Source organism: Leiobunum rupestre, chromosome 9 (assembly GCF_980474605.1).
Source record: "Leiobunum rupestre chromosome 9, qqLeiRupe1.1.hap1, whole genome shotgun sequence".
NCBI classification, from domain to species: Eukaryota; Metazoa; Arthropoda; class Arachnida; order Opiliones; family Sclerosomatidae; genus Leiobunum; species Leiobunum rupestre.
Genome location: NC_143392.1, coordinates 9,318,371 through 9,330,990, shown reverse-complemented (window position 1 = coordinate 9,330,990; position 12,620 = coordinate 9,318,371). Strand labels below are relative to the sequence as shown.

Here is a 12,620-nt window from a genome sequence, read left to right as displayed (position 1 = left end):
ACGCGCTACGGCTTGTTTTTGAACGTAACTAGCGCCAATCACCCCTAGCTTCTGTTCAAACCTGGTGCTAGAATGGCGAAATTCGATCTCCCTTTAAGTCAGCTTTTTCACAACATAAGTAAGCAATTATGCAAATTAGCAAACATTATCATGGAACCAAAAGTGACATAATTACCAAAAGTTTGACAATCCCTGTACTTTCGTATGCTAAAGGCGACGGGTCGGACATTTACCAAAATGCCGTACACTTTGTCTAAAATTGCAAAATCTTTTAACTCTCTCTATGGTAAATTAACATTGAAATCCCAAAATCACTTCAAAAAGTAATGATAAAATCGCCAAAATCTCTTCGAAATCCCGTACAAAATAATGGCAAGTGTCCGACCCCTCGGCTAAAGGTTTAATGAATGCTCGACTCGAGATCGACCACATAAAAGACTATTTATTGTCGCCTCTCTGGATCTTTTTTTAGTCTATGGTATTATATCGTAGGTAGATGGCGATAGCATCTCCACAGAACGACGAAAAATAAAAAAATACACTAACTTTGACCAGTGCTAATTAGTTCCTCCGTTCCTCACTACGAGGCGTTATTTGTTGGTATTAACTTCCTTCCCTCCCAAAGGCATACTTTCCCTTCTCCCCTCCCAACTTGTATTTCGCTCGTAACATTCATTATGAAATAGGTCCGATTGACACACTTTTGGTAATTATGTCACTTTTGATGGAACTAATTTTCAGAGCTATTGTTCAATCAAGGTTTAGATCAACACAAAAGTCGAAAAAACGTTCGTTGACGAGACTAATATTAAAATATTTGCCATAATTTGTGATTTTATGTAGATAAATTAACTGCCAAAATTTCGATTATTCGTAAAAATTTCGGTTAACTGTTTATTCGCGGTGATTAAACGATTTTATATGCAAAAAAATAAGTTTTTATTTGTATAATTTTAATAAAATTGATATTTCTTATCCAAAACCCCGAGTTCTAAGGGAGCGTCCAGTAATTGCGTGACTCGATTTTGGCGATTTTTCGACCCCCCCCCCCCTCCCCACTGGATGAGATGTCGTGAGATTTGGCTCGACACCCTCCCTCCCCCTAATATCACGTGAGATTTTTAGTGTAAATACGTTAATCTGTGTTTGATTGCGTTGGATTTATTTTAAAAAAAAACATAATTTTCTTAATTATTTATAATTAAGATTTAAGACTAGTTAAGACTAGCATTTTAGACAGAACGTAGTCTAGAATCACAGTGAGAAAATCGAACAATAAAATACTTAAATTTTAAGTATTAAGGAACTACTAAATTTTACCCAGTTTTATCGCAATTTTACACTGTTTCTTGCGGAATTACGTGATATTTGCCGAAACCCCCACTCTCCTCCACGTGAGATTGGGTGAGATTCAGCTCGACCCTCCCCCCTCCCCTAAACGCCTCACGTAATTTATGGACGCTCCCTAAGGTTATGTGACAATTACATTATATTATTGTATGCAAATATTTTCTGTATATTAACTGATAGTCTAGGAAAATTATAATATTCGGAACGATAGATGGCGTAACTGGGGTTATATCTTTTTATCCGAAACTCGTAGATGGCGACACTGCATTGCCTTAACGGCTGTGAATTTGAATATTTCTCTCCCCGCGGATATTGCAAACACAAATTCATTTACCGTTTCCAGTGAAAAAAGTGATCGAAAATTGGTTGTCGAAATAAATGTCTTCATTGGATACGGAAATTTTTTCCCGTATAAATAATTAATATTAAGTTATTATCGAATTGCAGTCACTATCGTAATAATTACAAGCGCAAAAACCCACCATTGTCGTTTATATTAATAATAATTGACCACATGCCAACTTATTATCGCTGTTCGCACTGTATATTAATTATTTATGAATAATTATTCTTTATTAATATTAAAATATTGTTACTGATCTACCGCATTGCGTTACTTTTGTCGTTTCTATTGATTTGAGCCGTAGGCGTGAGCCAATAACAGATGTTCAATTGGTTTTCGCATACTTTGCACGATAGATAGGTTATGGAATATTAAACAACATTTTATTTATACCTTATGTTAAATCGTCTTTTACATTCAACTTAAAATTTTAATAAGAAAGTTATAGGGCCAAAAGTTATTTTATTCAAAACTTAAAACATTCACAAGCAAATTGAGGTTTTTAAATGGAAGGGTAGGCTTCCCTGCATTTCTTGGGTATCTATTATTGACGTATTTCACAGGTAGATGTTGATATTGGTTGCTACTAGAGCGAGCATAGAGGGAAACCAGAGATAAAATAGTAGTACAAAAATGTATCATGCCTAATATCTTAAGCCTAACTTTGAGATTTTCAAAAATCATTTTAACCATTATGGAGACCACTATTACAACATCGGAATCTAAATTCTACCTTTGATAAATTCATATAATTGTTTTACGTATAAGGAATTTAATTATAAATAAACAGAAATCAATAACTTATTTCCCAAGACAACGATAATGTAATAAGCTTTCGAAATTTAATTCGAGTGGTTAAGCAAAGGGCTCTAGAAGTTTAAAACCAACGTCGGGAGCACCTCTCCGGCTAACGCAATCATGGACCAAGAATATAAGAGGACTCACTGTTCCAGATATTTTGACACGGTAGGTGTGGCTTAAATCGGAAGGCTTACTGAGGTATACATCAGCCTTTGAAGCGCCTCAAGAATTCGGTTCAACTATCACTACAATAATCTTAGTCGGGGCTTAGGCGACAGTATGTGCGATAAAGTTAGTTTAGGCTTAGTTCATTAATTTAAGTTTAGAAATTAAATGCTTTCTAGTAAATTTGATTTTAAAACCTCAGCCATATGCGGATTACTAGTTATTTTTACTTAACTCAATAGTTAATTACCATTTCTTAAATTTTTAAACAACCAATTTCAAAAATAAAAGGTTTAAAACTTATTAAGGGCTTTTCACACGAGCCAACTTTTTGATCCAACTAGATGAGTCAACTTGAGTTGAGTCAACTAGTTGGTTCGTGTGAATAAAAGTTCGATGAGTTTATCCACCAAAAAAGTAAGCGAGAAAAAAATGGATCACTCAGCATTTTGATTTGAAAAGTTGGCTCGTGTGAAAAAGTCTTAAGACTCAAATATTTAACTGACAAAAACACATTGAACTAAAATTAACCATGATTTTCCTATTCCCAGTATTAAGGTGTGCTTTTTAAAGCATGAACAGTGAGTCCCCTAAGATTCTTGGTCCATGACGCAATCAAGTACGTTTGCAATAGAATTTTAACAAATTGAACACCTTTCGCTAATCCAGGGTACGCGAAGAATTTAAAACGTCGTTTGAACAATACTAAAATATGATGAGAGCGCATGGTTACAAAAAACACCCGAATTGTTCGGAATTGGTATACAGCTCTGAAATTTGATATACACGTGCCTTGAACTATACTCTCTACTACCTAATTTGTATTTTCAAAAAAAAGCTACTGGGAAAAAGTTTATAAGCAAAAAACTCGCTTGTTGCCGAGGACGCACGCATCTTCGTTTGTATTTGTTTTTAAAATAAAATATTCTAAGTTGCACAGTATCTCCGCAACTTTACGAATAAAAAATGGTAATTCACGTGTAGCTCGAGTGCTAAAGTTATGAATTTTTTTATGGTGATATGTGTCATAGTACTTCTTAAAACCTGGTATGGAACCACTTCGAGATATTTTTTTACATGATGTTTTTTACGATTTTACCTTTTTCTCTATAGGGAAAAATCGTAAATGGCGCGTAGCTCGGGTGGTAAAGGTGGTAAAGTTATGAATTTTTTTATGGTGATACGTGTCATAGTACTTCTTAAATACTGATATGGAACCACATCGATATATTTTTTTACTTGATGTTTTTTTACGATTTTACCTTTTTCTCTATAGGGAAAAATCGTAAATCGCGCGTAGCTCAGGTGGTAAAGGTGGTAAAGTTATGAATTTTTTTATGGTGATATGTGTCATAGTACTTCTTAAAACCTGGTATGGAACCACATCGAGATATTTTTTTACATGATGTTTTTTACGATTTTACCTTTTTCTCTATAGGGAAAAATCGTAAATGGCGCGTAACTCGGGTGGTAAAGGTGGTAAAGTTATGAATTTTTTATGGTGATACGTGTTATAGTACTACTTAAAACCTGGTATGGAACCACATCGAGATATTTAATTTTTTTTTCATTCATCAAAAACTAGGAACAATTTTACCAGTACAAAAATCAGTTTGTACTAGGGATGGAGCGGGGAAAAATCGATCGAACTCGTTCCTGTGGGCCAGTTATTTAGCAGACGACTTTCCAAATTGCCAAAAAAATTGCACAGGTGCCAGCTAGGAGCAACAAACACAGCACCTCACACAAGGAGAACGCAACCCGTCAAAAGTCGTCTATTTTCTTGCGTACAATTTTCATTGGTTAAACGATTTAGCGCCTGCTGCCGTCGGAAGGGGAAAATTCGGATATTGTCTTCCCCCTTTCCGTAAAACGTACAGCGTAAAGGTTTGTCTAATTAAATTTATACACAACACTGCGTTAGCGTGTTTAAAGGTTAGCTGCGTTCTCCTTGTGTTTGTTGCTCCTAGGTGCAGGCGAATCCGACAAAATACTTATTATTTATTGTATTAATTGACTCTTTCACAATAAGTCAATTTAATTAAGGTTTGCCATTTTTTATGTTAGCTTTGATTAAAATAATTTTTCCCCTAGAATTTCCCTAGATTTAGCTAATTTTTGTTCGGATTTCCCTTTTCCCTATTTACCGTTTTTAGGGGTAAAAATTTCCCTAGATGTGGGAAATTTCCCTCAATCTGGAATCACTGGAAGGAAATTGTGATAGTTAAGAACATTTCACATTATATGTCTTACCCATTGAATATGTTAAAGTAATGCAGTTTTCCTTAATGCAAAAGAATTATTTCAATATTTTCATATTTCTGTTTTATAATTATAAATTTATAATAATTGTAATTTGTTTATTAAAAAAAATCATATTGCATTAAGTATGTAATAAACGTAGATAATTTAATATCATGTTTTAAGAAGTACTATGACACGTATCACCATAAAAAAATTCAAAACTTTACCACCTTTACCACCCGAGCTACGCGCCATTTACGATTTTTCCCTATAGAGAAAAAGGTAAAATCGTAAAAAACATCAAGAAAAAAATATCTCGATGTGGTTCCATATAAGTATTTAAGCAGTACTATGACACGTATCACCATAAAAAAAATTCATAACTTTAGCACCCGAGCTACACGTGATCTACCATTTTTTATTCGTAAAGTTGCGGAGATACTGTGCAACTTAGAATAATATATTTCAAAAACACGTATAAACGAAGATGCGTGCGCCCTCGGCAACAAGCGGGTTTTTTGCTTATTAACTTTTTCGCAGTAGGTTTTTTTTGAAAATACAAATTAGGTAGTAGAGAGTATAGTTCAAGGCACGTGTATATCAATTTTCAGGGCTGTATACCAATTCCGAACAATTTATCACCATGCGCTCTCACTAATAGGCGTTATGTATGGGTATGAGTATTGTCGAAATACAATCATTTATTTCTTCGTGTGGCCGGGTGTACCGCAAATAACTCTCTTTGTAGACTCATACTTATTTCGCCAAATGCCACAAATGCATCTTAATTGTACAAGGCCTAGACTTATAATATTAATTTCAATTCAAACAAGTATTTTTAACAAGTACGCTGCTAGATAAATAATAAGTTGTCATAACTCTGTATCGATTTGTTGAGTTGGAAAATTATAATTATCAGTATTTGTATTTAAACACTATAAATATAATACGACGTGTTACGTAAGCTCGACAGAAATATGAGAGAGAATTTATAAACAGAGAGAATATATTCTCTCTGGTACAAACGGGAAAAGCAAAACATCTAAAATGTTCACGTGACTCCCGGCGCGACGTTGTTGTTCAGACTTTTAGAGTGCTCTGCTGCAGCAGCATAACCTCTCATATGGGTTTGCGCTATTTTCTGATGCACGTTTTAGTTATGGAGCGCGCGTTTTTAACTTTCTCTTTTTGAAGGGAGCGCGCATAAAGCAACACTTCTCTAAAATATTAGGAGCGCGCGCCCAAAGAATCAACTCGTAATTTTATACACGTATTTAATACTAACAAAAACTAGAACTGTAGGAATCAAGTAGGAAATCTTCTAAATGGCTTTCTCTCCGCAACAATTTGAAAGCTTGCGGCGAAGTAATTAACATATAAATATTTTAAAGTTAATTTTCATTATTAAATATTTGTTTTAAGTACCATAACAGATATATTTTATAATTCTGGACATAATAATCTATCTCACAAAACTCGAAATGTGTCCCAGCTGACATTATCCCTTTAAGTAACATATTAAATATAAGTAGGACACTTCGGTAAATCTTTTCTTAACAGTGACGTCATAAAAATAATGAAATAGCGCAACCCAATTGCGACTTCCGGAATTATTACCAAAATTTCAAATTTGAGGTTCAAGTCTATGGAAATTTCAAACGCTTTTAAAATGAAAACTAACACTAACTTTTTCAATGTAATGATGAATTATTTTATCAGAACATAAAATTTATTATTTAAAACACTCATTTGGCCTTTATAGGTCGCATGCTCTCGCTGATTTATTAATTAATAACGCAAAATATTTATTATAATGATTTAATAACACTATTTGATCCAACCGTGTAAATTTTGCGTACGTAATTTTGATCTTCAAAGTTATTTCAGAAATCATAAACAGATTTTGAGATTTAGCACGATTTTCGTGTTGATTTCGTATTTTCAGGCGGTTTTTCGGCCAGATTTCAGGATTTTCAAATTGATTTCAGAAATCATAAACAGATTTTGAGATTTAGCACGATTTTCATGTTGATTTCGGATTTTCAGGCGGTTTTTCGACCAGATTTCAGGATTTTCAAATTGATTTCAGAAATCATAAACAGATTTTGAGATTTAGCATGATTTTCGTGTTGATTTCGGATTTTTAGGCTGAATTTAGACCAGATTTCAGGATTTTCAAATTAATTTCAGAAATCATAAACAGATTTTGAGATTTAGCACGATTTTCGTGTTGATTTCGGATTTTCAGGCGGTTTTTCGACCAGATTTCAGGATTTTCAAATTGATTTCAGAAATCATAAACAGATTTTGAGATTTAGCACGATTTTCGTGTTGATTTCGGATTTTCAGGCGGTTTTTCGACCAGATTTCAGGATTTTCAAATTGATTTCAGAAATCATAAACAGATTTTGAGATTTAGCACGATTTTCGTGTTGATTTCGGATTTTTAGGCTAATTTTCGACCAGATTTCAGGATTTTCAAATTGATTTCAAAATTTCTAAAATCATTTTTCTATTGAGTGTACGGGATTTATACGAATGTCGGGACCCTCGCGAGGGAAGTTATCTGTCCAATTTGATTTTTAATTATTCCAATTGCGTGCCTCGAGCCTGTGAACTCACTCTTACTTCTGCTTAAACGATAAAACGGGAAAACGAAATGCAAATGTGAGTCGCAGCTATTTTCTGACGGTGGCACTTTGGCGGTCTAGTTGGAACCTAATGAGATGCTAATCGAACTGTATCGAACGATTTCACTGACGGTGTAAAAATAAAGTGTCAACGTGTATCGTTCGACTTCGTTCTATCTGTCATAAATAAAGCCGTTTTAGCATTTCTAAAACATCCATTTAACGCTACCATATGTAACATAATTAATTACTCGTAAGTGTGCCTCTGTGTAACGTTTAAATCGAATACATTACAATGAAACCTTGTTCTGAACTGAAAAAAGGAAAATTTTTATAATCCTCGCTCTATTGAAAAAGTTACCGGATATTTCATCTTAATCGGTAAAAATCGGTTTAAATCTATTTTAGTCCTTTAATTTTATTTGGATTTCAACAAAAATAATAGTTCTCATCTGTTTGTTGGTTATTATCAGGGTTATTATCAAGCTTCTCTGACGTCTGCCTCCTGTTATGTCTGGAAAAAAAGTGACCTTGACGCTCGCGGATCGTGTCAACATCATTTTTTTCCCAAAGAATAAAAAAATGCATCCTGATAGTAGTTTTTTTTTTAATAAAATTGTATTATATTTTCGAAAAACATTTCGAAGGTCGAGATCACCATTTTGAAGGTGGATATCGCAATTTCCAAGACAATAGCCGCGTTCACACTAGACACTTTGGAAACGTTTTGAAAATGTTTCGAAAGATCAAATTGTCAAATTTTGGTGTCGAATGTATTTATCGTATGCCTATGAATACCGTTGACACCGAAAATGTTCAATTTGATCTTTCGAAACCGTTTTAAAACGTTGTCAAAGTGTCTAGTGTGAACGTGGCTTATACTATATTTAAAGATAGTTTTCAACCAAAAACCTTAGTTCTCGTCTGTTGAAGTGAAAGGAATATCTTGGGAATTTTTTTATTTGGTCTATTATCCTGAAAATAACTATAAATTATGCAATAACTATTTCGATTAAAAATCCAAAAAATATTAAATTTGACGCGTTTTTGCCCTTAAAGGACTAGGTTTTCTTCTGCCTGTCCCCCTTTAAATAGGCCAACATGTTCAGCGGTTGGCCGACCACCAGGGTATTTGTGCTCCACTAAGTTAATTTAAAGGGGGACAGGCAGAAAAAAAAACTAGGCCTTTAAATAAAAAAAAATTTCCGGAGCTCAAGTTCTGCCCATTCTTGAAAAATCCGGAAATGACGTCCCTGAATTCAGCTCGTTTCCAAAATGTGCTACAATAATTTCCGTTTCCGTTCTATAAAGTTGATGAGCCCTTTTCCATCACCGAGTTGGAAGTGACGTAATTTACGTCATATCTCACGAACAAGGTTTCATTAAAGGAAATGTTTTAAAGGCATACTTACGAGTTTTACGTTACGTATGACGCTACGCGACCTTTTTTTTCGCTAGTAATTTTCATATCTCGAAGATTTCCAAGTAAAGAAATAACCCCGGGTTATTAGCACCAATGTGTAAATTTCGTCTGTCGAAGATGCGATGCAAAAAGGAATTATTAATGAAGGGGAGGGAGGGTAATTTGTCGAGACTGTTTGTACCTCAAGACGATCGTTTAGTTGGAAGTTCCGGGACTTCCATGTAGCTGTATGGCAGAGAAGCTGCACGATGGAAACACGTGATGACGTCGTGTGGAATATTCTAGATGAATGAACCGTTGCCATGGATACGGACTCTCTCGACCAATCGGATTATGGCGCGCCGATACCTGGGAACGTTCGAGAAAATCCCGGAGCGTGGTATAAAGGAAAGAGACGCTCTCCGGATTTGCAGTATCTAGCTGCTCTGGAAAGCGCGCCGAATTCGTACTCTCTCTTTTAGTAGACTGATAATTAACGCGTCATTTTTCGTTCGATTTGAATATTAAACTTCGATTCGAATATTAAACTTCGATTCTCAATGCCCGAATTAAAGGAACAAATTGTGGTTGAGTCTCCCCGTGTTAAATACACCTCCGAATTTATCGAGGCCAATTACGACTATGATACCGCGGAAGTTATCAAGACGAGTAATGGGATTAAGGTAATTAAATTTTTTATATTTTTTTTAATTTAATTATTTAAATAGGTGTTTTTATAAATTAACGTGGCCTTCTTGTTTGAACGTGGCTACTACGTCACATCTTTAACTTTAGTAATATTACGAGCGCACTCAGGGTGCGATAAACCTCGAATTTTCACGCGTGTCAAAACTATTATAATAGTGACAAATTCGGCAAGCGTAGCTGAATTTATAAAAATAACTATTGCCAACAAACAAATTTAATGGTAGACTAGTGGTAGACGACTATTGACTTAGTCACTGTTGTCACAATCAAACGCACCGTTATCTTAGGCAGACGGTTTCATGGTTAATAAATGCGCGTTTTTCCAGACTGCGTGTCTGTCTGTGTCTTGTCGTCTTTATTAACCTTGAAATGTTTTTAAATAGGTTCACCCTCGTAAAAACAAAGTTACGTTCCGAACCGAGCGCAAAGTACCCAAATTGGGCGTCATGCTGGTGGGCTGGGGTGGAAATAATGGGACCACCGTTACCGCCGCTATTTTGGCGAACAAATGCGGCCTGTCCTGGCACACCAAGGAAGGTGTCCAACGGGCCAATTACTACGGCTCCGTCACCCAATCCTCAACGGTTTCTTTAGGTACCTCGCCGGTAGATGGGGAAGTGTACGTACCCATGAAGGATCTCCTACCCATGGTCGACCCCGACAAGTTTGTCTTGGACGGTTGGGACATTTCGTCTATGAACCTATCAAAGGCGATGGAACGAGCCAAGGTACTCGACTACGGCCTTCAGGAGCAACTGAAACCCATGATGGAGCGTTACCAACCACGACCGGCCATCTACGATCGGGACTTTATCGCCGCCAACCAAGAGTCGAGGGCCGATAATCTCTTACGCGGAACCAAACAAGAGCAAATGGAACAAATCAGAAGAGACATCAAAGACTTTAAACGAAAGCAACACGTCGATAAGGTCATCGTCTTGTGGACCGCCAATACGGAACGCTTCTGCGATATCCGACCCGGTCTCAACGACACGGCCGAAAATCTGCTCAAATCCATCGAAACGGACACCAGCGAGGTCTCGCCTTCAACCATTTATGCCGTCGCGTCCATTCTGGAAGGGGTACGTACACCTTTAAAGTCTGGTTTTTACTAAGAAAAAAACGCCGCGACGCAAAAAATTTCTGTTGGGCGTAATACAATATTTTGCGTCGACGTTCGCCATCGTGGCGTTTTTGACTTAGTGAAACCGAACCTTAACCCTTTTAACCCGAAGCCCTTAGCTAATTTTAAACTTGGAATTTAGTGCGCCTACATTAACGGATCACCTCAAAACACATTTGTTCCCGGTTGCGTGGAACTGGCCGAGCAATACGGCGTCTTCATCGGAGGCGACGACTTCAAATCGGGGCAAACCAAACTCAAGTCCGTAATGGTTGACTTCTTAGTCGGTGCTGGTTGCAAACCCGTGTCGATCGTCAGCTACAACCACTTGGGCAACAACGACGGAAAGAACCTATCCGCTCCCGCTCAATTCAGATCCAAGGAGATCTCCAAGAGCAACGTCGTTGATGACATGGTCAATTCCAATAGAATCCTTTACGAAGAGGGTGAAAAACCTGACCACTGTGTAAGTATATTATCGAATGTTAGGCGGAAAGGGAGTTTGCTTAAATATTTAATTGTTTTTACAATAGGTGGTTATCAAATACGTTCCCTACGTCGGGGATAGTAAACGAGCCATGGACGAATATACCTCCGAAATAATGATGGGTGGACACAGCACCATCGTGGTTCACAATACCTGCGAAGATTCGCTACTGGCCAGTCCTTTGATTATCGACTTGGTGGTTGTGGCCGAACTTTGCCAGAGGATCACTTTCAAAGTGGGTGAGGCGACGGAGTTCCAACAGTTCCACTCCGTCTTGTCCGCTCTAAGCTACATGTGCAAAGCTCCGCTGGTTCCCAGAGGAGCCCCGGTAATAAACGCGCTCTTCAAGCAGCGGGCCTGCTTGGAGAATCTCTTCAGGGCGTGCATTGGGCTGGGACCCTTGCATCACTTGGGACTCGAGTTCCGATCGTCCGACGCTCAAGTTTGGAAGAATTCCGGGGAATGTCTTTTGGAAGAGAAGATGAAGTTGAACAAATTGAGGCCTTTGAACGAACTTGTGAACGGTGTCACCAGCCCCGATCTGATAGTCAACTACCACTAACAGTCGTTCTATTCAAAAACCAACATGTACAATCGCACCAATCTTTCCAACCTTTGTTTATCAAAGGTACAATTTTATTTGTAAATTTATATATCCTTTCCGTACGCTGTAGATTTCTCGCTTGTTTTTATCAAAATTAGCGGCAAATCCTCGGGTACCAACGATGAGAGCTGGTACCACGGGTTCAAATTTCATATTATATTGAATGTATTGTTTTTATTCAATAAAGAATTCTAAGATCCAAAATAATTTGATATTTATTTGATTAAACCATAGATAATATAGAACTCCGTAACCTAGATTTGAATTCTGAGAGCTTTCTGATTGATGGTTTGTAATGAAGCTTTTACCCACTTCCGGAATGTGACCTCCAAGAAATCGACCTCCATCGGTCATGTATTGACCTTTCACTGTCAGCTTTGATAACGCGCTGTTGCGTGAAAATCGCGTCATCAAAGTTGGCCGTGATCTTATCTATAGTTGGCTACTATGGTAACTATGGAGTTAATTTTTTCTGAGCTCCGACAGGAAGTGGGTAAACGCTATTTGGTGGTTTCTTTTCGCTTGTTCCGCTATTTCGGAGTAGGGTAAGAAGAGTAAGACTATGACGTTAATTTACTCCGATTCTGTGTTGGCGAATAGTTTGAGTCGGAGAAAATGGCTGCCTGTGGCCTTTTTAGCAGATAAATTATGGCAAGCAGACAACAAAATCCGATTTACTCCTTTACACCTCCTTTTCAGGAGTAAAAAGAGTAGCCCTAATACACCGGGACAAGCGAATAGTTTGTGGGGCGGAGTAATTCTC

General features: G+C 36.9%; 1 protein-coding gene across 1 annotated transcript; it reads left to right on the top strand.

Moving 5' to 3' along the window:
- Window positions 1-9,359: 9,359 nt before the first annotated feature.
- Inos (Inositol-3-phosphate synthase) lies at window positions 9,360-12,064 on the top strand. Its single transcript, XM_090158878.1, has 4 exons — window positions 9,360-9,618; window positions 10,027-10,725; window positions 10,909-11,232; window positions 11,300-12,064. Exons 1-4 carry the CDS (start codon window positions 9,496-9,498, stop codon window positions 11,813-11,815), a joined length of 1,662 nt encoding a protein of 553 aa, XP_090015004.1. The 5' UTR covers window positions 9,360-9,495; the 3' UTR covers window positions 11,816-12,064.
- The last annotated feature ends 556 nt before the right edge of the window (window positions 12,065-12,620 follow it).